General features: G+C 41.3%; 1 protein-coding gene across 1 annotated transcript in view; it reads right to left on the bottom strand.

The window, feature by feature from the left end:
• esyt2a (extended synaptotagmin-like protein 2a) overlaps positions 1–17347 on the bottom strand; it is a 186687-nt gene extending 169340 nt beyond the window's left edge. Inside the window, exons 1-2 of the mRNA XM_034182715.1 lie at positions 17204–17347; positions 15856–16267 (exon numbers count right to left, since the gene is read on the bottom strand). Coding sequence (XP_034038606.1) covers positions 15856–16260 — 405 coding nt within the window. The 5' untranslated portion in view covers positions 16261–16267; positions 17204–17347. The remainder of the gene's footprint in view (positions 1–15855; positions 16268–17203) is intronic.
• Positions 17348–26344: the final 8997 nt, after the last annotated feature.

Below are 26344 nucleotides of genomic sequence, written 5' to 3' on the forward strand. Positions count from 1 at the left end.
GGCCAGTGCTGCCAAGGGCCTCACGATTTGTTCTCGACTGCAGTCGGTGTATGAGTGAGCCTGCTCCCCCTCTATACCTGGACTTCACAATCATGAATTGCTGTTAGTTTTCAGACAATTTTGAAATAAATTTTGAGGAAATTTTAATGTCTTTTTCTTGTAATGCCCATCACACGCATATTTTTGTTTTCACAAAAAAACAAACAAACAAACAAACAGAAGCACCACTGGACATCTTATTTTCCCTGCCTAAATACCTCAAGACCTTAACTATGACCACACACACGACTAAAGACTTACGGCTTCAACTTTCAGTGTGAGACCGGCAGAAATGGAGCAGACGCCTAACAACTGCAACATCCGTCACAGTGAAATCCCCCCCCAAAACACACACACACACCCTGTGTGATATTGTGGGATTTGACCACTTATGGGGACCTCCGCTCCCACTGTGCAAAATATAGGGCGTCTCAAAAAATGTACCCAAAAGTATTTTGACTTCACAGAGCATGTAATTTTTCTCCCAAGTGCACAGTTTTTAGTTGAGTCTTTCCTTTTTGATGTTTTAAGCCTTTATCTTTTACACCACATGCCCAATGTAATCTCCTTGTCTGAAGTTTCCTAAGAAACAAATCATCCATCTCCAGTTTTCTGTACACGCCTCCTTGCCATTTGCTGGGGAGTTAGTTCGCACTGAGACTTAATTTTGTATGGAAAGAGATGCAAGTCAGCCCTTAGGATGCATTGCACAGAACTTGATCATTTTTGTTCTCTGAATTCAGCTCAACTGCAGCATTTTTCCTAGAATTTAATGTCTTGCAGAACAAATGTTAGGATTCCTGAAATGAGAAAAACACCATTATTTCCCAGTAAAATCATTTCCTGGTATTCATATTTCAGAGTAGGGCTGCAATAAACGATTATTTGGATCATCGATGACTCTGATGGGGTTTCGACACGATTAATTGATTAATTGGATTAGCGGGGAATTTTTTTAAAATGTGCCAGGGAAACAATTTTTCGCTCCTTCCATCACTTTAACAACAGAACATTATTTGAAAACTTAAAATACTTGAAAATCAACAAGTCGTCAAATGTCCCTTGGCTGTTGAAATATAAAATAATAAAGAATAAAACAGTTTATAATAAAGAACAAAAATAATTATTTCAAATGGCATTGCTTTATCAAAGTGCTGAGTTGCCATAAAACATTGAAACATATAAATGTTATAAAATATATGGTGAAAAAAAGAGGTATTTTGTTGCTGCAGATGAGCAATTAGCATAACCAGTTAACCATAAAACCTAAATCAAAAACTGTAGCCTGACTCATTATATGTGCAACATTCTCTGTATAACTTTTCACAATGACACATGTGACTCATGTCTCTTTCTCTAAAATTGTATTGTAGCATTATTAGTTATTATTACTATTATTATTGTTGCTATTATTAATATAGAAATAAAAATACATTTAAAAATATTATAATTTGTAATACATTTGACTCTTTTACGGCAACAAACGCTGAGCCATTAATTATTATACAGAAAACAAATGCACAAACATGCTGAAATGCCAGCAGCTTAATGCTAAATTTAACATTGAAAACGCCATAGACATGCTAACATGTTAGCATCGGCGTTAGCATAAAATACATCTATCAACTGTTTCAGAAGACCATAACAGGTCAGTTTAACATAAAAAAAGGTAAATATTCCTCACAGAAAAATTAAGATAAAGCAAAATAAAACAAATTAAACCAACGAAGCAGCAGCTCGAAGCACTCCTTCACTGGTTCAAGATTCAAAGCAAAGCTCGGTTGATTATATGGAAGAAACAAAACATTTGCGGTAAAACAAAGTTATTTAGCAACTAATTGATGACTAAATGTCTCCCCTCAGCCCCAACCAGTCCCAGCAGAAGACTGCCCCTCCCTGAGCCTGGTTCTGCTGGAGGTTTCTTCTTGTTAAAAGGGAGTTTTTCCTTCCCACTGTTGCCAAGTGCTTGCTCACAGGGGGTCGTTTGACCGTTGGGGTTTTTCTGTAATGATTGTATGGCTTTTGCCTTACTATATAAAGCGCCTTGGGGCAACTGTTTGTTATGATTTGGCGCTATATAAATAAAATTGATTTGATTTGATTTAAATTAGTTCACAACTATTTTAATACTCGATTTTAATCGATTAACTCGATTACTTGTTTCAGCTCTATTTCAGAGTACTTTTGGGTACATTTTTTTGAGACACCCTACATACACAACATAACATGGAAAAATGGTGTGCTGTTTTGTTTTCGGCTGCAATCACTAAAGCAGTGGTTAAAAGTATTTTTTTTTCCAGTTCCCAGTGGAGAAGGGAAGACGAGGCAGCTAGGAGACGTCATGTCAGCAAGTGTCAGCTGACACAGCTAACCAGAGCAGCTCTGTTCTCTCGCCTGCAAAACCGCCTCGACGCTTTTGTGCTCCGGGTCAGAAACAAACCGCTGTTGCAGACCAAACACCCCCCCAAAAACTGGTCCGCCCTGCCTTCACTGCGCATGCGTCACCAGCCGCAGTTCACCTCGTTTCTGCTTCAAACTGCACCCCAGTCATCATCTGTCTCAGTGACAGATATCTGAAGCTTTTGTACAACAATCATTTCCACATAAAATCAGCATTATTTCATCATAAAAGATGGAGGAAGTGATCAGAGAAACGCGGCTACACAGGCTGCTTGCTCTTGTGTTCACTCGGCATCCATCATTTCAAAGGCAGGGTGGACCAATTTTTGGGTGGGACTGTTCGGTTTGCAACACTGCAACACATGTCCACTTTCCAGCGCATCATCACCTTTTCTTTGCATTTTCACTTTGTTTGCATGTAATTTGCCCAAAAAACTCAAAGAAAATGCCATGTTTTTCTCCCCAGAAGTATAGAAATTATGTTTCATGCATCACATTTTACCCCGTTAGCACCGCCCTCAAACGAGACTGAGGTGCCAAATTGTCTAACTACTCTTCACCCCTGTGAAAACAGGCACCTCTACGAATTATTGAAACAGCCCTTAGGGCTCACTGCACAAGCACTGCTACTAGTTACCCCCACCAAGAGCTTCAGTGAACTCTGCAGCTGGGTTCTGAATTATAGATGCAGGATAACTTTTACAGGGATCTAATCAAGGCTTCAGAGAGCCAACATCCACCAATTTACACACAGAGGTGGACTGGTGGGACTGAGCGGAGTTCTCTCAGCACTCTGAAGGTTTTCTAGTTGCTCATTAAATGGTAATAACAGGGGGCTCATTAATTAAGACTCAAATTAACAACACACAAACCACAAACTGTTGAAAGGCATCTACACAGCTTACCTGGCATCAAAATATACAAAGCACAGTCTCATCGCTGGCAACCCAAAGAGGACACGACAATAATGACAAATGGAGGGGAGAAAAGCTTTTACGTGATAGATGAAAATCTGGGTCATTCTTTGAATAATCACTACACACCCATGCGTGGCTCATTCATGGCTTATTATTCGGTGGGACCGAGGCTTTCTGAAGACAGCAAAATCTGGCCCCCTTTTAGTTTGCCACTAAAGGTTTACTCTGATTGTAATTCTGTTGCCGGAGTATTGCTCTTTAAACTCTGAAAACTAATCTTCATGATTGATTACAAGTGTGAATGTTATACTGCAGTAATTATTTTTACTTAAAAAAAGAAATTAAAATACGTTTGAAAACACTTGTGTCCTTTTCCACCCACACACTGTGCATCTCGAGCCTGCCGTGATGAAACCATAAAGGATCGCCCTGTGTGATGATGCCGCAGTGGCATTATGACCAACACCACCAAGACTCCGTAAACAAATTGTTGGAGAAGAAGCCTGTTTTCTTTACATGCAAAATCCTTTTATTTTGAATACTACCACTGAGCTCATGCACTGTGAATCTCGAAACTGCGATAGCTCCGCCCACCTCCTGGGAGCATCACAGCCCTTATTGGATTTATTGCACAGAACGACTGGTTGCTTGGACGTGCTGAATGTTTCTTCACAGGGGTTATTATGTTATGTTATGGACAGTTTATTTTAAAAAAAACCTGCAAGTGACTTGTGACTGTGATCAAGTGGTGACTGACTGACGTTCATCAGTGTGTAGGAACAGTTTCTAGGTATGGTGGGAACGGCATGAGTGTGGAGCACTTTTCTGTGGAGGGCTGACAAGTAAAACGACAGCGTATGAGAAACTGTCAATCAGAAAGTCAGACGTCTTCCTCGTCTCTCTAAACTCAACTGAAATGCTGTGGGTGGGGTTTCTCTGATTGATGTGCCAAAGGGCGGCACTGTGCTCTGCAGCACAGAATGGAAACAATGTGAAAGGCTGAGTGCTGCGCTGCTCTACTTTCACTGACCTCATGCAACATAAATGCATTTGTTCTGTTTATTGCAGTGCGCTGACCAGTAAAAGTGTGTGTGTGTGTGTGTGTGTGTGTGTGTGTGTGTGTGTGTGTGTGTGTGTGTGTATTTTAACGTCAAGGAAAAGTTATTTTCAAAACCTAGTCTGTCTCTCGACACACATATCCAGCTCAAAGTCTAAGAGAATATGTTCCAGAGTAGACCAGCCCATCTTACAAGTGTGGTGCAGATCATTTCTTTAGTTTTTGAGGAATGCTGCAAACAAACCAGCAAACAGTGACTCAGCTGTGGAACCAACATGAGGCTTAGACAGAGTGAATCTGTGTTATGTGCTGGGAGGCTTCATATATGATTTAGAAACAGTAAGATTAAAAAAAAAAGAAAAAAAAGTGTAACTTAGCCATGAAAACAGACTTGAACTCAGCTGGATTTTTATTCATTTCTACTGTGCCATAACTTTCTTTGAACATATTCAGATGAGGTTTAGGGCTGCACACAGGTACAGTGCATCCAGGAAATATTCACAGCACTTCACTTTTTCCACATTTTGTTAATGTTACAGCCTTATTTTAAAATGGATTAAATTCATTTTTCCCCCTCAAACTTCTACACACAATACCCCATAATGACAAAATGAAAAAAGTTTTTTTTTTTAATTTTTGCAAATTTATTCAAAATTTAAAAAAAAGACTTAAATCACATGTACAGTATTCACAGCCTTTACCATGATGCCAAAATTGAGCTCAGGTGCATCCTGTTTCCACTGATCATTCTTGAGATGTTTCTACAGCTTAATTGGATTCCACTAGGGGTAGATCCAATTGATTGGACAAGATTTGTAAAGACACACACCTGTCTACACATAAGGTCCCACAGTTGACAGTCAGAGCACAAACCAAGCATGAAGTCAAAGGAATTGTCTGTAGACCTCTGAGACAGGATTGTCTCAAGGCACAAATCTGGGGAAGGGCACTGAAACATTTTTGCTGCTTTGAACATACCAAAGAGTGCAGTGGCCTCCATCATCCTTAAATGGAACAAGTTCAGATCCACCAGGACTCTTCCTAGAGCTGGCTGCCAGTCTAAACTGAGAGATCGGAGGAGAAAGACCTTAGTCAGGGAGGCTCTGTCAGAGCTCCAGCATTCCTCTGTGGAGAGAGGAGAACCTTCCAGAAGGACAACCATCTCTGCAGCAATCCACCAATCAGGCCTGTATGGAAGCGTGGCCAGAAGGAAGCCACTCCTTAGTAAAAGGCACATGGTAGCCCACCTGGAGTTTGTTAAAAGGCATCTGAAGGACTCTCAGACCAGGAGAAACAAAATTCTGTGGTCTGATGAGACAAAGATTTAACTCTTTGGCGTGAATGCCAGGCATCATGTTTGGAGGAAACCAGGCACCATCCCTACAGTGAAGCCTGGTGGTGGCAGCATCATGGTGTAGAGATGTTTTTCAGCAGCATGAACTGGAGACTAGTCAGGAATGAGGGAAAGATGAATGCAGCAATGTACAGAGATGTCCTGGATGAAAACCTGCTCCAGAGCACTCTTGACCTCAGACTGGGGCGAGGGTTCATCTTTCAGCAGGACAACCCTAAACACGCACAGCCAAGATATCAAAGGAGTGGCTTCAGGACAACTCTGTGAATGTCCTTGAGTGGCCCAGCCAGAGCCCAGACCTCAATACAATAAAACATCTCTGGAGAGATCTGAAAATGACTTTGCACCGACGCTCCACATCCAACCTGATGGAGCTTGATAAGCGCTGCAAAGAGGAATGGGCAAAACTGTCCAAAGATAGGTGCACCAAGCTTGTGGCATCATATTCCATTCCGCTCCTCCTTCCATGACAAAAACTCCTGTAACAGTGGAATGTGCCATTCATTTCTAAACCGGACGCTGTCTTGATCCGGTATGTCGTCTGACTAGCACAGGAATTGTGAAAAGACGTGGACATCAGCACTTTTTCTGCACATTAAGACAGACGTGCGGAGGAGTTCCGCGCGTCGCGGTGGAGCTGCATGGTGCAAAGCAACGCCGTGATGAAGCCTTCCAGGACATGTTGGGGCATGTCCAGCTCATGCACAATGGTGCAGTGTCAAAGGCCGCAGAACAAGAATTATAACAACAGAACAAGAATTACATGGTCACCAGAGTCATTAGCTGTGAAGATATCATTAAAAACCCTTAATAGAGCTGACTCTGTGCTATGTAGAGTTTTAAAGCTGGACTACAACATTAAACAGAGCTTCGAGGCACAGAATTTGCCTCTCACATTTTTTGTAATCAAATTATTCGAGTTACTCCACTAATCATTTCAGCCCTAGTTTCATCTGAAAAAATATGTATCTTTCAATATCAGCTATCTTTTTGTATAATTACGTCCGCCAAGGATGTAATAAAATCATCGGCATTTATTTATTTATTTGTCTGTCTGACTGTCTGTCTGTTAGCAGGATTACGTCAAAATGACTGCACAGGGTTTGACGAACTTTTCACCACAGATAGAAATTACGCCATGGAAGACTCCATTAACTTTTGGAGGTGATCCGGATCCAGATTCTGGATCAGGATTTCACTTTATATAGGCTTTGAAGGATTACATCAAAACTACTTTACAGATTCCAGGGCTTGACATAAACTAATTTGCCCCACTGGCCCACAGGGCCAGTAGAATTTAGAAGTTAGTGGCCCACAGTGTAGGAGCACTGGCCCATCGTTTTGCAAGCGAGAGTTCATGATATTCCACCCTGAAATCCTGCAAATAAAACTGCCTATATAATATAAACCAATCCAGAAAAAAATAAAATAGTCTATGGACCATGAAGTAAAAACAATAGAATTTATCAGAGGGTATTCTTATTGTAAAAAAATAAACGTGACTCCCATAAAATTTAGAGGGCATTTTTTTTTTAGCAACCCTCAGAGTTGGCTAACTCACAGTCAGAAATGTAAAATACAGATATAGGTCCATAATCAAAACTAAAAAGTATGCCTTGTCTGAATTGGAGTTATAGATCTAAAAATTGAAAAAAAAAAATTATGCTTGGCTCCTTTGCTAATGTCACCGTGGGGTTTCCACAAAGGCAAGCTGGTTAGACTTTTAAACTAGCTTCAAAACAGCCAGGGTCTACCAGGACCAAGCATATACTTTACTTGTCAGCATACGACGGATAGGCCCTGCAGATTTGGCAGAAAACCTCATTCTTCTCTTGGTCATGACCAAGCCATGGGCATTTCTGTGGCCAGGTTGGGACAAAACCTCTCTTCCTCTTGTTTGTTTCATACAGCCTGTCTCTCTCCCTTAACTCATCATCACTAAGCTTCCTCTTCTGGCCAGTTCCTTTAGCAAAACTCTTCCCTGGTTGTTGTCCAGGTTTGGGTGGTTGTAGTTTAAACATATTTCAATTCAAATTTCAAAGCATTCTGATAGATATGCGTCTTGTTCGTCTTCGTTTCCTGCAGCTTCCCGCGCATTTAAAGATGCTAATGAACATTGCCGAAGGCCGGTGACAGAAACGGCCGAACGCACGCTCCACGCATCGACAACATACATTTCAATGTGCACGAGATTCTGCTGGAGCATGGAGCGTGATGTGAGACCAAAACACACATGGCGGACTCGGTGAAGTTCGATGACACGGGGATGTGAAGAAATTCGACTTTGCCGCAGCAAAATATGGTAAAATAAATTGAATTTTGCGTGTTTTTGTAGTGGCCCAAGCGGACCATCATTTTATAAATTGTACTGGCCCTTAGTGGCCCGAAAGTGGGCCAAATCGGCACCAGGCCAGCGGGCAAATGGTTATGTTGAGCCCTAGATTCTCACCAAAGTTGCACCACAGATAGATATGAGGCCATGGAACACTCCAGTGAATTTTAGAGGTGATCTGGATCCAGATTGGTGGACGTCAGAAATCTCTGATTGCTCTTGTTTTCATATATATTTGCATTTTTATGTATAATTATTTAAATATGTATTTATTTATTTATTATTGTATATTTTACGGATAATTATATTAAACTCTTGAACATGTATCACTATTGAAGCAAAGTTAAATAGTGATGCAAAGTTATACATATTGGGTATATCATTTTTAAGGCATACAAAATGGTGTTCACATAGATTTATTTTCTCTCTCAAAGCTGAAAGTATGCATTTCAGGAATATATGAACATTATATTTCGCATTTAGTTTGCACCTTCTGACCAACAGAATTAGCAATTCTTCTCAAGCTGCACTTGCTCTTAGGATGCCATCATAGTCTAATTGTGTTCATGTCACTGTCTTTTCATTATTAAGTAGAGGTTTTCCACAGAACATACAGCTTGTTCATTTGGACTGGACACTTTTTTGACTACCATCAAAATAAAACTCTTTTAGAATGTACTCCTACATGATGATGTGATAGATGGATGCTGGCCCTGCATCCCAGGGTGTTGGACAATCCCCTGCCAATGACTGTATCCTCATCTCAGTAATGCACTTTGTTTTGATGCTATTCTGGTTTTTTATCTGGCTCTTGCGGACCACCATCATTACCTTCGGGTTTTTGCCGTTTTCGAGTGCCTGGCATTGCATTCATCTGTGTTTAGTTACGTTATTTTCACGAAAGAATAGGAAATAAACGGCGAAAGTTAGGAAAAGATCGCCGAAAACAACAGTGAACATGCCGCCGCCGTGTTTACTACGTATTGCACTGATATTTTTACAAGTTCCTTGACCATTTCAAGATTATTGTGAACATATTATTTGGGGTTGACATTTTAGGTGTTCCTGTGAGCGGTGCGAGAACATGGAGATGGTAGAGGAAAGTGTCTGCTGTCGGGAGCAAATGCGGGTGTGCAAGCGGAGGGAGCGGCAGCCTGACATTTTGTGCATCGCACAACACTGCAGCTTTCGATCAATCTGCCTGGACATGAAAAGGTTAAAACCTTTCATCCTTGTGTTTGTGCAATATGCTGCGACACACTGGTCAGTCATATCGACAAACAAGTCCCTGAGAGCTGTGTTTAATCAAAGTTTCTGCCGCTTAAAAAAGTGTAAACAACGGCCGCCAGGCGCGCAAGCCGATACGGTCTACACGCAGTGACGTATTTCAGATTTGGTGCTCAGTGGGAAGCTGGTCACGGGGCGTGCACATTTTTCAGTGGTGGGACGTTCAAATGTTGTATATAACAGGAGAACCGCGTCCATTTTCCCAAAACGCTTAGGTTGACCGAATTATATAACCTTTGTTACATGTAATAAGACTATGTTGTCTTTAAGTGTCATATCCACTTTAAGGTTAGAACTCACCTGTGTGAAGCACCTTGAGACAGCGTTGCTGTGATTTGGTGTTGTATAAATTAAATAAATTGAAATCTTACCAAAACTTGTTTTGAATGTAGATAGAGAAAATGTCACACACCTCTTCTGACAAGTGAAATTAAAATTTGAATTACAGCAAAATTTATATACGAGGTCTCTTAGATAATAAACCGACCCTTTTATTTTTTTTAACTATATGGATTTGAATGACATGCGATTACACCAATCATGCTTGAACCCTCGTGCGCATGCGTGAGTTTTTTCACGCGTGTCGGTGACGTCATTTCCCTGTGGGCAGGCCTTGAGTGAGATGTGGTCCCGCCCTCTCGGCTGAATTCCTTTGTTTCACACGCTGCTCGAGACGGCGTGCGTTGCTTTATCAAAATTTTTTCTGGACCTGTGAGGAATATCCGAGTGGACACTATTCGAGAAATTAAGCTGGTTTTCTGTGAAAAGTTTAACGGCTGATGAGAGATTATGGGGTGTTTCTGTCGGTGTAAGGACTTCCCACGGAGCGGGACGTCGCGCAGCGCTTCCAGGCGCCGTCGTCGGCGTGTTTCGAGCTGAAATCATCCTAATTTAAGGCTTAATTCACCCAGGACATCGTGAGAGAACAGAGAAGATTCAGAAGAGGCCGGCATGAGGAATTTATGCGGACATTCCACTGTTTAAGGACATTTTTTTAATGAAAGACGTACGCGCAAATTCGCCGAGTCGTTTCCGTGACGACTCGGCAAATCTGTGTGCGCCATGACAGGAAAAACACCTCCGTGTTGAAAACCATTTGTAGAATTCAGGCGGCTTTTAATGGCTTTCAACAAGTGAGTAACTGAGAAATTGTTTAACAGCTTGGGCATGTTCCAACTTGCCCCTTAAGATTTCCAACGGAGGTGTTTTTCCTGCCGCGACCCCCCGCGGTCGGGTCCAGCCCGACATGCGACTCTGCCCACACGTTCTTTCATTACAAAATGACCGTTAACAATGGAATGTCCGAATAAACTCCTCATGCCGACTTCTTCTGAAAGTTCTCTGTTCTCTGACGACTTACTGCGTCAACAGAGCCTGAAATGTGGAAGTTTTCAACTTGAAACGGCGAGACGCTGCCGCCTCGAAGCGCAGATCGCCGTCAGGCGCCGTGGACCGTCCTTAAAGCGACACTACCAGACCAAAATCTCTCATCAGCCGTTAAAATTTTTACCGAAAACCAGCTGAATTTATTGAATGGTGTCCACTCAGTTGTGCCTTACAGTTTTGAAAATTTTTTTATCAAACAAAGCAACAGTCTCTGAGCCATTCCTAAACAATGAAAAAAATCGACGAGCGGGTGGACGACTCCTCACTCAAAGACTGCCCACAGGCGAATGATGTAACCGACAGGCGTGAAAAAACTCTCGCATGCCCACGAGGGTTCAAGCATGTCTGATGTAATCACACGTGATTCAAATCCATATGGTTTTTGAAAAAAATAATAAGGTCGGATACTTTTCTAATAGACCTCGTACTCCCAGTTGGCAGGATCTTAAGGAAGTACTATATTAAAAAAATAATAGACCCCAGTCTACCGCTGACGAAAATCATTTATGCATTTGACTGAAGTCTGTAAAACCAATGGAGCCTGAATGTGGGACAATTTGAAGTAGTATGTATTCTTTTCAGTTGCCATGGTGACCAAAAAACATCATGCAACATATTTAAACACTAAGATTAAAAACACTAACAATGAGCTGTTTTAATTAGGTGTTTTTTCCTGAAGCACAAATGATCAAGTCAGTTGCATATTGTTATTATGCCTTAAAAAACATCTTCCCTCAATAGAATTTTCTATACTTTTAGTATGTTATTTCAGTGGTCTCTTAAAATCAAATAATGCACAAATTAAAACTATTGCAATTAGTGGTGGGTATATCTGTATATTTACTGGACTAGAATGTTAAGCTCATGCTCAAAACATTCGAGGTGCAGTCAAAGTGGAGAAATATTGAATGGCATTCTGAAGTGCATTCTAACTGCATTGTGGGGCCGAGCCTTCACATAACAGCTGTCAACAAACCCTGTGCTCAGCTGACAGCACGAGAAGGCGGAAGCCTCGACCTCGCATGACGCTTGTCAAAACAACCAGCTGAGCATGGGCCGATACGGAAACCCAAGGTAGAAATGAACAAACTTGAACATTTTTTGTAATCGAATTACTCAACTAATCGTTTCAGCCCTAAACTGAATGTAAATTTCAGACCAGTTAACCACCCAAACAACCACGCAACCTGACAACCGGGTACTAAAGACCAAATACTTGCAATGGATAAAAGACTTCCCTTCCAAATCCACTGGCCAACTTAAATATTTTTGACTATCAGTATCAATGTAAATTCTGCACCTCTTCCAGAAACCCCGCCCAAAAAAAAAAACCTTTGGTGCAGGAGCTTCTTGGTGTATCCCGCAGCAATAAAGCAGCAGTACACTCTCAGGGTTAGGCTCGTCTTCTGAAAGTACTTCAGGCATGCTTGACCTGCTATGAGCTGCAACCCTCACTGCCGATCAAGCCTCATTCCTGGCATAACTGCTGCGAGTGAGCCCAGGGAGGGCCTGGGCTATGCACCAAAATCTACATTCACGGATCAATGAGAACATTATTTCATTTCTTGCTAATGCACTGAACATGTACCAGTCCTCTTTTCCCCACTGGGTGTGTTTGTTTTGTATGATCAAAACCATGTTGGTTGGTTATATTTATAGTTACTGATAATAAAGTTCATGTTTAAATTAAAAAACATCAAGCCTCGATTACATTTCTTACATTCATTTCATAAAGGTCTAATAAATGTTTGGAATCATTGTCATTTATATATATATATATATATATATATATATATATATATATATATATACACATACACACATACACACACACACACACACACACACACACACACACACACACACACACACACAAATGCTAGAATGAGCGGCAACAAATCAGCAGTGAACTCTGGCCCCTGGAAGACACTCGTCTGTTATCTTGTTTCTGATCATTTAAATGCTTCATTTCTATATGGGCTGTTTCACAATCAGGGTACAAAAGTATGTGTCACTGGCACCAAAAAAATCAAAGTGGTTACTTTGGTCATGTTATTCATCCATATCCAACTGCTGACTGGGGAACTTAAATTAGGGTTGGGGCCGATCCAATCCCAGATTGGTATCGTGGTCCGATACAATGTAATTCGCAAATCAGAATTTCCCGATTTAACTTGCTGGATGTTCCGATACTGGAGAGAAACCACGTCTGTGAAACGTCTCTCGTCCTGTCTGCTCTCTGCTCATTGGCTGCCGAGCGGTAGGAGAGGAGGGGGAGGTTTCTTCCGTGCACCACAGCCGAGAGTTTTAAGCCACCAGTAATGGCAAATTTCCACCCGGCTCTTGGGTTCAAATGCTCTGTGCCGCCAAGCACGGATTTTCCAAAAAAGAACTGAATTGTTACTGAAAAATCAGCCGCTTCAACGTCCCAAGGCTGTGAAACGCTTTAACAGCAGTTCAGAGCACAGCTGAAGAGGACAGCTGAACAGAGATTCACTTTCTCTCCGCTGAACAGGAAAAACTCCACCAAAATCCTTCAATGTTTATCCAAAGTTACTCGCATGAGCGCCGCTGATGATACATTTAGAAATTTAGAGATTATTTTACAGTAGAAAGGCTTCGTGTTTGCTCAGCAGGAAAACTGTGAGCGAGGGAGACACAGAGAGAGTGAGTGGGGGGGGGGGGACTTTTTCTTTTTGACAATGTAAACGTACGTTTCAACTGAAACTGAATTGAGAGAGACAGATAGAGAGAGCGGACTTAATTTTTAATTTTTACTTCAACACTTGCTTTGACAATGTAAACATGTTTCCCATGTCAATAAAGCTCCACTGAAATTGAGGAGCGAAAGAGAGACAGACAGAGAGAGAGAGAGGGAGAGAGGGGGAGACAGACAGACAGAAAGAGACAGACAGACACAGAGGACTTGATTTTTACTCTGTAACACTTGCTTTGACAATGTAAACATATGTTTCCCATGTCAATAAAGCTCCACTGAAACTGAGGAGTGAAAGAGAGACAGAGAGAGAGAGAGAGAGGGAGAGAGAGGGGGGAAACAGAAAGACAGACAGAGAGAGGGAGAGGGAGAGGGGGGAGACAGACAGACAGACAGAGAGGGAGAGGGGGAGACAGACAGACAGACACGGGAGACAGAGGACTTGATTTTTACTCTGTAACACTTGCTTTGACAATGTAAACATATGTCTCCATATCAATAAAGCTCCAGACAGGCAGAGGGAGAGTGCTGTCTTTTCTCTTTAAGTCTATAAACAATAAGGCTATAAAAAAATACAAGTACTTATTTCTTTCACCAAAACATCAAATCTAGGCTTTCATCTTAGATACACCTTCTGGCAAATTGTAGCTGAACTTTCAGAGCTCTGGTATCGGATTGGAAAAGTATCTGTGTCAGCAGATATCCAAATTCAGGTATCGGGATCGGATCGGAAGTGAAAAAATTGTGGATCAGTGCATTCCTAACTTAAATGCCCAAAGTTTCAGATGTGTCAGATGTTTACATATATATTTACTTCAAGATTGAAAATAACAAGAATAAAGTAGACTTGATTTGACTAAGATAATTGTTGTGTAAATTATACAGGCTAAGATTAGTGCAATCTACCCAAGTACCCATTTACACGAGGCATATGGACATTAATCGATATGAATCGGTAAGTACATACAAACGTGCGCAATGCGAGTGTATTGATTCATTCAGTGTGCATTGACTCAACTGACTGGTGAAATCGTGTTGCATCGCAGCTGTGTGCTTGCAACAATTTTTTCTGAGGGACATTGAATCACTGCTTCAACGGAAGCCAGAAAAGCACATTTCTACCGCAAAAAATCTATTTCAAAATGGAGGCCCACAACAACAGCGCAAAAAAGATGGGAAACCTGACAAGACGCAGGTCGTTTGTAAAGAATGCTGTGGCCGCCACTGGTCCACCCAACTCAGATTCCTCAGACTGTAAAAAGAGTGGAGCTCCAGCAAACTGGTGAGAAAAGTATCTCAAATTACTTTTGCCAAGGCGGCACTCTGTCAGTGAGCGACTCACTTTAAGTCACTCATTGAGTGAGGATGTCTCACTGTTTACTGTACTGTTTAAATTCTGACTGTGATGACAAGGGTTCCAAATATGAAGGAACCAATTCCTGTTCTTTAATGTTGAATCTGGAAAATTTGCTGCGTAAAACAAATCCTCTGCCTCTAGTAGAATCAGAAGAAGAACACTGAATTGCAGCTTCTAATTTTCGATTTGAATTTTTGGTCAAATTTCTTTGCATCATGCTGAATTACATTGTATCGCATTGTGAGGAATTGAATAGCCATCAAATACATATCAAATTGCACTGAATCGGGAACAGGGGTGAATTGTATCACATTGTATTGTCATGTAAATGGACTGCATTTATATAGCGCTTTTGCATCAGACACTCAAAGCACTTTACAAATATTGACTCACATTCACCCCAATGTGAGGGTGCTGCCATACAAGGTGCTCACTACACACCGGGAGCAATAGGGGATTAAGGACCTTGCTCAAGGGCCCTTAGTGATTTTTCGGTTAGGCTGGGATTTGAACCAAGGATCCTCTGGTCTCAAGCCCAACGCTTAACCAATAGGCCATTACTTCCCTTAGGTTTAGGGTTGTGCATAAACCAAACAACTCAGATAACATCTGGAGAGCAAGCATTAAAATGCTACTGTTTTAGTTTGTACTTAATTTTGGATAAAATTGTGACCAGGAGACCAAAATCAGAATCTAAGGAGGAGATTCACAAACACACTCACCAACCAGAAATAGGTTTTAAACAACGAAGTGTCTATTCAACGAGCCGGGATCGGTGATCCGCCTGAGCAATGTTAAAAGATGAGCCAAGCTTGGCGTATAGCCACCGACTATTCAACGAGCCGGGATAGGCGATCAGCCTGAGCAATGTTAAAGGACGAGCCAATAGCCAAGATATTGCTATTCACCAAGCTCCCAGGCTCGGTGAATAGCCTGCGCTAAGCCAATGGATGAGCCCGGCTTGTTGTAGAGCGGTCGCCTTTAAACAATCATTAAGGCACTGGACTTACCCACGGTGGTAACTCCATAGTAGGTACAATTTGCTTGACTGCTTTGTCCTCGTGATCCAGGAACGCTAAGGCACGGTTTATCCGATTGTCCTCAGAGCCATGAGTCCTCTTCCACCAGAAAATTGCAGCAAGTCCAATTAGAATCCAACTAAAGCTAAACCCAAAGTATCCCAAGATGTAGATGGGGAAAACAGCAGCAAATGCCTTGGCAAATTTAATCCACATCTGGGTGACTTCTGCAAGAGATGACTGTGGTTCATCCTCCAGGTCTTCCGGGGCCAGAGATGGTCCCACTGTGGAGCTCACTGGGCTGCCGGGGGCACCGATGGGCCCATTGGGCCGAGCACCTGATTTCGACAAAGCTTCCATACCGGGCCTGGTGCCTTGCGCTCCACTGTTACTCATTTCCACTCTGGAAAAACATTTTACAGACATGCATTGAACATCTAAGCATGTATTTGCACCAAAGACACTTCATTTCTGCAAAGGCTACTGATTGCACATTTCGTCCAAGTCAAAGGTCAACGACATTATTTTAGGTTATAATGTATTAAAATATGGGGCGTCCTTCATGTCAATCGGGTATGCATTTGGTTTACAAAATATTAGATGTGTTGTTGTAATTGTTGGTCACCGAATTTAATTTTAATGGCAAAATCCAAGAAAAGCAACAACAGCAACAGAATAGAAACAAAAGCACAAACAGTTGCTTGACTAATTGTCCGCTTATCTGAATGACAACTGACCATCTGCTTCTGTTTTAAAAAAAAAAAAAAAAAAAAGTTTTTAGTTCATTGCAAGACTACAGAAAAATACACCAAGACTCCTCTGGAATGTTTAGAACGTCAAACAAAATTCCATTGGAAAAATCTGAATTCATCGTTACTTTGATTGACGGCCTCAGAAAGAAACATTAAAATTAACACATTTCAGGAAGAATAACAAACTACGACTGGCAGACATAAAATACATCTACACTCTCTTGTAGTAACACTTGAATTTCTGTAAACTCTTCAAGGAGAGAAACAGTCATAGTTTTAACAGGAAACGTGAATCGATGAAGCAAATACAGATCATATTAAAATAAACTGGTGTTTGATTATATTCCAGCCGAATTGTTGATCACCTTCAGGTCGATTTGGAAAATGCCTTAAATCGAGTCTACAGTGGAGCAAAAATCTCCGGTGAGTAGACAAACTCTAATTGCGGCTTTTTGTTGACGGGATCTGGCGGACGCTGTCTCCACAGTGACACGTATCGAGGTGAGATTAAACCTGAACCGACCAGCATTAACAAAATAATAATAATAACTTGTGTTTGTTCTTCAGGCTCACAAACAAACACTCACCGGGTTCAAACATCCGCTCCTCCGCGCAAAATCAACTCAAAGTCCGCGTCCAAGCCCAGCTCACTGCATCTCAACCCTTATAAAACTCATCTAAGCCTCTTTCCCTTCAGCACATCCTGCTGTGAAGGCGACCAGCCCGTCAGACCGCCCGCAGGAAGCTGTTATCGAGGGAACGAAGTCAGCCTCCGCCGGGGAGGGAGCTTCAAAACTCGTCCCGAGCCACGGCCCACCACCGCCATCTTGCTGCGGAGGAAAGCCAGCGTCGGACAAAATAATTATAAAAAAGAAGCGAAATTTATAAAAGATTTTGAAGAAAAAGTGAGCCTGTTATTGACAATAATGTCGAAAAAACGATGACATCATAGACAAAACACTTAGATAAAATTCTAACAGAGAAAGTGAAAAACTTTTTTAAATTAAGTAAAAACTAAAACAAATAAGAAAACGTGTGCGGGAGAAGAGGAAAACTATAAAGGTGGAAGTCTTACTCTCACGCGCACCGTTAGCTTAGTTCAGTGATTTTCAACCTTTTTTGAGCCGCGGCACCCTTTTTGTATTTACAAAATCCTGCGGCACACCACCAACTAAAATAATATTATAATGCTATTACCTCTGGTTTTGCGCAGAACCCAATTATCGCAATAGAAAATCGATACAGAAAACACCGCATTTCGAAAATCCTCAAGCATTTTGCGCTCTGATCTCAAGTAGGGCTGTCACGATTACGAATTTCTGGAGACGATTAATTGTCAGACAAATAATTGCGATTGACGAATATATTGTATATTTTTTTTCTCTTTTTCCCTTCTTTACATTCTACTATTGTAGTATAATTACACAACTCTGGAAGAACGTTTGGCTTCTGTGAGTGGAGAAACTGGGAAATGGTGCAACATTTTTATCTTCATTTTACATACAGTCCCAACTTTTTCTGATTTGTGGTTGTTTCTGTTGCATTTCTGAAATTGTTTCTCCTCATCAGTCACGTTTTGTGCTTAAACACTGCATTAAGCTCAAGACTGAACAAATAAATACCTTTGGAAAGTAACAGCTGTTAAAGTTCAGAGTTCTCACCTGCTTTTTGTGATCTCTGCGTCTGAACATTGTTTTTTTTTGTGCCTCAGTTCATTCATATATTCTCATTTTTTAAATATGTTTTTAAAGATATTTGACCATTTATTTCATCTCATGATCTCATAAATTCAGCATACGACGCGCACATGATGTGAACAGGACGGTAACGGCAGAATCACACCTTTAGAGAAAGTTCAGAGAGAAGTAAAGGCAGCTTCATGTTTCCGTTTTGTTAACGTTCACTTGGGTTAAAATCCTCTCTCTGCTCCGCGCTCGCTGCGCACTGAACGTGTCGCGCCTGCATTCAGGAATCTCCCTCACACACCCCCTCCCTCTCTCCCTCACACACCCCCTCCCTCTCTCCCTCACCCACCCCCCCCCTCTCTCTCTCCCTCACACACCCCCTCCCTCTCTCCCTCACCCACCCCCTCCCTCTCTCTCTCCCTCACACACCCCCTCCCTCTCTCCCTCACCCACCCCCTCCCTCTCTCTCTCCCTCACACACCCCCTCCCTCTCTCCCTCACCCACCCCCTCCCTCTCTCTCTCCCTCACACACCCCCTCCCTCTCTCTCTCTCTCACACACCCCCTCCCTCTCTCTCTCCCTCACACACCCCCTCCCTCTCTCTCTCTCTCACACACCCCCTCCCTCTCTCTCTCACCCACCCCCTCCCTCGCAGTCTGCAGCTTGTTAACTCCGCGCGCGCACACACACAGGCACTGACACACACACCAACAGCTCCGCATTTTAGACGGCTTTTGAAGGAGACGGCACTGTTTTAATCGGCCGTCAGCCTCCTTGTTATTGTCCCGCCTTAAGACGAGAGCGAGGCTGCAGCACGCGAGGCTGAGGCGTTTTATGCTTTATGGATAAAATAAATAATTAATGGTAATCGCGAATATGAAAAATACCCACGGCACCCCTGACGATCGATCACGGCACCCCGGTTGAGAATCACTGGCTTAGTTTATGGAAAACTAAAAGTGAACCTTCTCGTTTTGGCCGAACAACTATACTGTTTTTGTATATTCTGTTAGTACGCGCCCGCGGCCAACGTGCTTGATGAATTCCTGCGCCAAAAGTAGTTCCCGAAGAATGCTGTGTTTGCGATGACAGTGCGTTTTCATGGGTAACAAAAATATAAGGAATATATTTGGCACAAGAACCTGTGTATCTTGTGTGTTTTATGCCTAAATGATTGTAACTCAATACTCACACTCATCCAGCATTATCTTCTCATGTTGCCAAATTCAGTGCTGGGTCAGGCGAAAGTAGTCCGGCGAGCTATCCCACAATGCCAAAATAGCAGAGATGTCGCTCCAACGAGAGCGCCACGCTGAGCAGGGTGGGGTGGAAGTAAGAGTCGAGACTTTGAATGATGGCAGTATGAATGGTAAAGGGAGAGAGCTGGCTGACATGATGGAGAGGAGAAAGGTAGACATAATGTGTGTTATATATTGTGAAGGTTCAAGTTGTTGTATGGTGTGGATTGGAAGAGAAATGGTGTTGGGGGTCAAATTAATGGAGTATGTTAAGAGCGGGTTGGAGGTTAAGCGAATGTCTGACAGGGTGATAAGTGTGAAGATGTAAATTGAAGGGGTGATGATGAATATCATCAGTGCATATGCCCCACAGGTAGGCTGCAAGATGAAGGAGAAAGAAGATTTCTTGAGTGAGTTAAGCCTGGTTCACATGGCAAGATAATTAGGCCAATATCGGACCCGATCTTCCCCTTCTGACAATCTTAAGGCCGCCCCAACAAATGTGATGACGCTAAAGATAGTCTTATCAGATATTCCTGCCGTGTGTGGTGTGTTAAGACCACTCTGATCTACTCGGAAGGATGTCAGGGGCGCTCCAATCGCAAATCGGGGATATTCAACGTGTTGGATTGTCTTGGCCCTATATCGCAGTGTGTGTGGTGTCCCCCGACCACAAACGAGCATGCAGCCTGCTGAAAGTGACGTGTAGCCAATCAGAAAGCGAGGTGATGGGCGCACGGAGCTGTTCTGACTTACCAGAAAGCAGAGGTGTCAAGTAACGAAGTACAAATACTTCGTTACTGTACTTAAGTACACTTTTTAGGTATCTATACTTTACTCCATTACTTATTTTTCTGCCTACTTCTGACTTCTACTCATTACATTTTCACACAAGTATCTGTACTTTCTATTCCTTACATTTTTAAAACAAACAGCCTCGTTACTTTTGGCTTCAGTTTAATGTTTATATATATATTTCACGTCATGTGCGCCTGTAATCAACTTTTCTGCAGCACGGCTTTGCTGTGAACCGTGAACCAATCGAAGCAGTAGTTCGCAGATTGAAGCAATGCTACGACCATTGGTTCGTTTATTCTTTCTTTCTTTTGCTTAATTTTCCCCCGCTAAAACCCTAAAGAGCATACTTATGTGAGTATTATTTACCTTTTCTATGTTAAACTGACCTGTTATGGTCTTCTGAAACAGTTGATGGATGTATTTTATAACTTAAAAACGGGAGCGATGCTAACGCGTTAGCATGTCTATGGCATTTTCAATGTTAAAACTTAGCATTATGCAGTTGCAGCTGTCATCACGTTCGAGTGCATTTGTTTTCAAATTGTAATATTTCTTAAATTTATTTTTGTTTATATATTAATAATCTAATGATTATTATATACAATTCTAGAGAAAGAGGCAAAAAGAACCTGAATAGAAACACAACAGAAAATATAAAAGCAACTAACAATGAACATACGTAAATAAATACATACATAAATAAATGAGTGTTTCCTGTGAACACCTAGTGATTCTTATACCTCCACTTCATCCCTGTCTTATTTAATGAGTTTGTTTCGGTCAAACCATATTTTCATTGTGTTAATTTCTTCAGTGATTTCCTCCAGAACTATCTGACAAACTAGAGAACTGCTGCATCCTAGTAAGAGCAGAATACTACTGGAATGAATTTGAATAAGGAAAGTTGTGTTTTTTTGTTTGTTTTTTTTCTCACTAAATGGATGCTGCACTCACTGCAGTTTATTGTCTGGAATAGTCCCAGATTGCATTTCAGAGCTTCTAGAATTGAAACATTTTCATGCAGGTGGTTTTTGGGGGGTAATTTGGGGTTTTAGGTCTTGGGCCACATGTAGAACGAATCAGTTTTTAAATTAAGCTTTCAATTCATATAGTGGCATCTACCTTTTTTTTTTTTAAAGGTTACTTTATACTTTTATACTTTAAGTAGGTTTTGGAGCACATACTTTTTCACTTTTACTTGAGTAAAGAGGGCAAGTTGATACTTCAACTTTTACCAGAGTGTTTTTAAACTGCAGTATCTATACTTCTACTTAAGTAACAAATGTGTGTACTTTTGACACCACTGCCAGAAAGTCCGGTGGTCGTGCTGTCTCCACTCCTTTAAAGAACGTCTTTTCTTTTTCTTTTTGTATTTTTCCCCCCCTCTGTTTTAAATAGTCCACAAGCTATCTCAGTCTGTTTACTCTGAAGTCACACAAGTGAGGAGTGTGTTGAGAAGATGGAGAGAATATTTTGAGGAGCTGATGAATGAAGAAAATGAGAGAGAAAAGGCCGGATGATACAGAGAGAGTAAATCAGGAAGTACAAAGGATATGTAAGGATGAAGTGAGGGTAGCTATGAAAAGGATGAAGAGTGGAAAGGCAGTGGGTCCAGATGACATTCCGGTGAAGGCATGGAAATGTCTTGAAGAGATGGCAGTGGAGTTTATAATCAGATTATTTCATAAAATCTTGTAAAGTGAGAGGATGCCTAAGGAGTGGAGATTAAGTGTGCTGGTTCCTATTTTAAGAACAAGGGTGATGTGCAGAGCTTCAGTAACTATAGAGGCATAAAGTTGATCAGCCACAGCATGAGGTTATGGGAAAGAGTAGTAGAAGCGAGGCTTAGAAAACAGGTGAAGATCTATGCGCAGCAATATGGTTTCATGCAGAGAAAGAGCACTGCAGATGCAATGTTTGCTCTGAGAGTACTGATGGAGAAGTATAGACAAGGCCAGAAGGGGTAATATTCTATGTCTGTGGATTTAGAGAAGGCTTATGACATGGTGCCAAGAGAAGAGTTGTGGTATTGCATGAGGAAGTCTGGAGTGCCAGAGAAGTATGTGAGGGTAGTGCAGGACATGTACAAGGATAGTGTGACAGCGGTGAGATGCACACAGTAGGAATGACAGATTCATTCAAGGTGGGATTACACCAAGGATCAGCTCTGAGTAGTTTCTTGTTCGCAATGGTGATGGACAGGTTGACTGATGAGATCAGACAGGAGTCTCCATGGATGACATGGATGTCATCTGGAATGACACTAGAGAACAGGTTGAGTCTAGTCTGGAGAAAGTAGATGAGTTTAAATACCTAGGGTCAACTGTCCAAAGTAATGGAGAGTGTGGCAGAGAGGTGAAGAAGAGAGTGCAGGCAGGGTGGAGTGGGTGGAGAAAGGTGGCAGGAGTGATTTGTGACCAAAGAATAATCTGCAAGAGTGAAGGAGAAAGTTTACAAGACAATAGTGAGACCAGCTATGTTGTACGGCACTAACAAAAAAACAGGAGGCAGAGCTGGAGGTGGCAGAGCTGAAGATGTTGCGATTCCCTTTTGGAGTGATGAAGATGGACAGGATTAGGAATGAACATATCAGAGGGACAGCTCAGGTAGGATGGTTTGGAGACAAAGTGAAGGAGGCGAGATTGAGATGGTTTGGACATGTGCAGAGGAGGGACCCAGAGTATATAGGGAGAAGGATGCTGAGGATGGAGCCACCAGGCAGGAGGAGAAAAGGGAGGCCAAAGAGGAGGTTTATGAATGTGCTGAGGGAGGACATGCAGGTGGTTGGTGAGACAGAGGAAGATACAGAGGACAGGGTGAGATGGAAACGATTGATCTGCTGTGGTGATTCCTAATGGCAGCATCTGAAAGAAGAAGAAAAAACAAAAAATTAAACAAGTTGTAAGAGATTAAGTCTTCATATTTTCAGAAAACCAGTGGCGGCGCCAGGAAATTTTTGTTGGTGGGGTTCAGGGGGGGCTGGGGTAAAAGTTGGAGGGGCTCCACAAAATGTCGTCGAAATGTACAATATACGTATAGTAAATTGCTTTATAAATACCAAGGTATACAAAGTCTGTTAGAAAAGTATCGGACCTTTTTTTTTTTTTTCAAAAACCTGATGGATTTGAAACATGTGTCCTTGCATGAGCAAACCTTGAACCTTCGTGCGCATGCGTGAACTTTTTCATGCCTGTTGATTGTATAATTTTCTGGTAAGCAGCCTTTGTGTGAGGTCTGTTTCGTGCGCTCGGTGTTTTTTCATTCCAAGGAAAAAGACAGAACGACTGGAGCAGTGCTGCATCAAATTTTGCCAGAAACTGAGCGACAGCCAGGTGGAAACAATTCGGATGATTCAGACGGCTTTCGGTGACGATCCTATGGGCATCACACAGATTAAGGAGCGGTACAACCGGTTTAAAGACAGTCGCACAACGGTGGAGAGCGAGCCACGCTCCGGTCGGCCATCAACATGCTGAAATGACCAGATCATTTCCAAAGTGAACGCTGTGGTGATGTGGGACCGTCGTGTGACTGTCCGAGAAATTGCGGAAGAGGTGGACATCAGCACTTTTTCGGCACATTGAAGTCTCACAGGACATGCTGTGACATGCCCACCTCTTCCACAATTTCTCAGATAGTCACACGACTGAAAAGTCACCAAAAGCCGTCTGAATCATCTGAATGGTTTCCACCTGGCTGTCGCCCAGTTTCTGGCTAAATTTGATGCGGCGCTGCTCCAGTCGTTCCGTCTTTTTCCTTGAAATGAAAATCCGCTGAGCGCACTGTACACGTCCTCACACAAAGGCTGCTTACCAGCAAATGACGCAATCGACAGGCGTGAAAAAGTTCACGCATGTGCACGAAGGTTCTAGGTTGGCTCATGCAAACACACGATTCAAATCGATCAGGTTTTTGAAAAAATAAAAAGGTCCGATACTTTTCTAACAGACCTCGTATGTTTTAGTTAACCGTGCTCCTCTAAAATGTGGTATCAATGCACACACACATCACTTAGAATGATTGCAAGTTCAGTAAATTTGCACATAGACATAAATAAAGATAAGTGAAGTTTTAAGAGTGGCCGTACTAAATCTTTAGAAAACCTAAATTTTTGGAGTATGGAGTTAAATTTGTCTCATTAATACTTGCAAATGCACAGAGGGTGATTTACAAATATACTTTGATTTGTACATGTGCTTTGTGATCCACAAACACAAATTTCTGATTTGTAACTTGTGTGTGGGTTTTTACAAATAAATGTTTATTTGCAAAACTGAAAATTCTGTTTGTGAAGGGTGATTTAGCATTGGTGGATCACTGAACACACATTCATCACTTTGCTCAGTTACGCAATACTGAGACATTCTCAGTGCAAAACTGCAGTTGAGATCCACAAATATGTCAGTCACTATTTACATTATTGGAAGAATTATTGGGGGGCTGGGGAGGAGCTTGGCTTATTATTGGGTGGGCTTAAGCCCCCCCAAGTCCCCCCTTGGCACCGCCACTGCAGAAAACTATATTTAGCACTATGAATAAAGTCATGTTATGAGATTTAAATTTTGAGTGGAAAGTCTGACTCATTGATTTGTCAAAAAAAACAAAAAAAAAAACAGCTGTTTTGACAAAAAATTTAATACAAAGTTGAAAAATTGTTAGAAAAAAGTTAGACATATATTTTATAGCTTCTAAAAAGTATTGACATTTAAAAGTTTTTTAATCTTTTTTTGTTATTTTGTTTTTTCTGTTATTTATTGAACTAATTTTGTTTTTGAGGACCACAATGGAAATAGGTCTGATCCTTGAAATTTTTACACGTACTGTTAAATATGTCATTTTAATTTTTTTTACATTTTAAATACATGCTGACTTTCAAAATAAAATGAGCACATAGTTTATTATAACAAAGGTACCAATATTTTAAGAATATTGTCTTCAAAAACTAAAAATAGTTCATGTAAATAACAAAAGTGAATTTTAAAAATCTGTTGTGGCCTTTCTTAAAGATATAGTGCCACTGGGTGATTTAAGATTTCAGTCATAAAGACTTTTCTTTGGCACCACTATAATTTTATTCCTTTAGCATTTAGATAAGGGATTTGTAAAATAGCATTGCTAATATGGTCAAAATTCACACGGTCCGGAAACAATTTAAAATTTCAACCCCCTTCCTGACATAACTACATATTATGTGAGGAAACCAGGAGGGGTGGGGTTTTGAACCAGGAACCTTCTGAACTGAAACCATGCAACTTAACCACTAGGCCACCACCCCCTGCTGAATTTTGAATATATTTGATTATTATGTATCTTATTTTTGTGTTGCTCAAAGAAATTTTAAGCTTTAAGAGCAGAGGTGTGGCCACTAGATGTCGCCATGTAACCTACTATAAACAACACCACAGCTGGTTTGGAGTAGAGTAGGTATGTAGCCAAGAGATGTCGCCAAACACAAATAAACGTTAAACATTTTGGATCCTCTGCTGAGATGTGAATGCACAGACTGGTGTAATTTCATAGACGATGTATTAGTTTGTGTAACATCTGAATATTTTTTCTTTGTTTCCATTTCTTCTACATAGGATGTACTTCTTATTCGTGACAAGTTGGTCATATTACATTTAGCTTTAACAAATGTGTTAAACAATTTCATAAGCTTTATTTTCTGGTATGGATCACAGATATTTTAATCTGAAATGTATCCGGAAACACCCGAGTGTCAATCCGGCCTTGAAAAAGAAGAAGGAAAAAAAAAAGATTTATTTTCTAGTATTTCACACAAAATTATACAAGTCTACAATAAACGATGTAAACCCCAGACTTGTTGATACGTTTATTTCCTCCATGTTAACACGTAGAACGTTTATATACATATTGCTAGCTAAAGCGTCAAAAAACGCCGGCAGCATGAAAACGTTTTAACTGTGATTAATAGTTTACATATGGACAGAAGATGGCAAACAGGGAGTGAGGACAAAGTCAAACTGTGTTGTTCCATTTAGCATTC

This window comes from Thalassophryne amazonica, chromosome 12 (assembly GCF_902500255.1).
Source record: "Thalassophryne amazonica chromosome 12, fThaAma1.1, whole genome shotgun sequence".
In the NCBI taxonomy this organism is placed as follows: Eukaryota; Metazoa; Chordata; class Actinopteri; order Batrachoidiformes; family Batrachoididae; genus Thalassophryne; species Thalassophryne amazonica.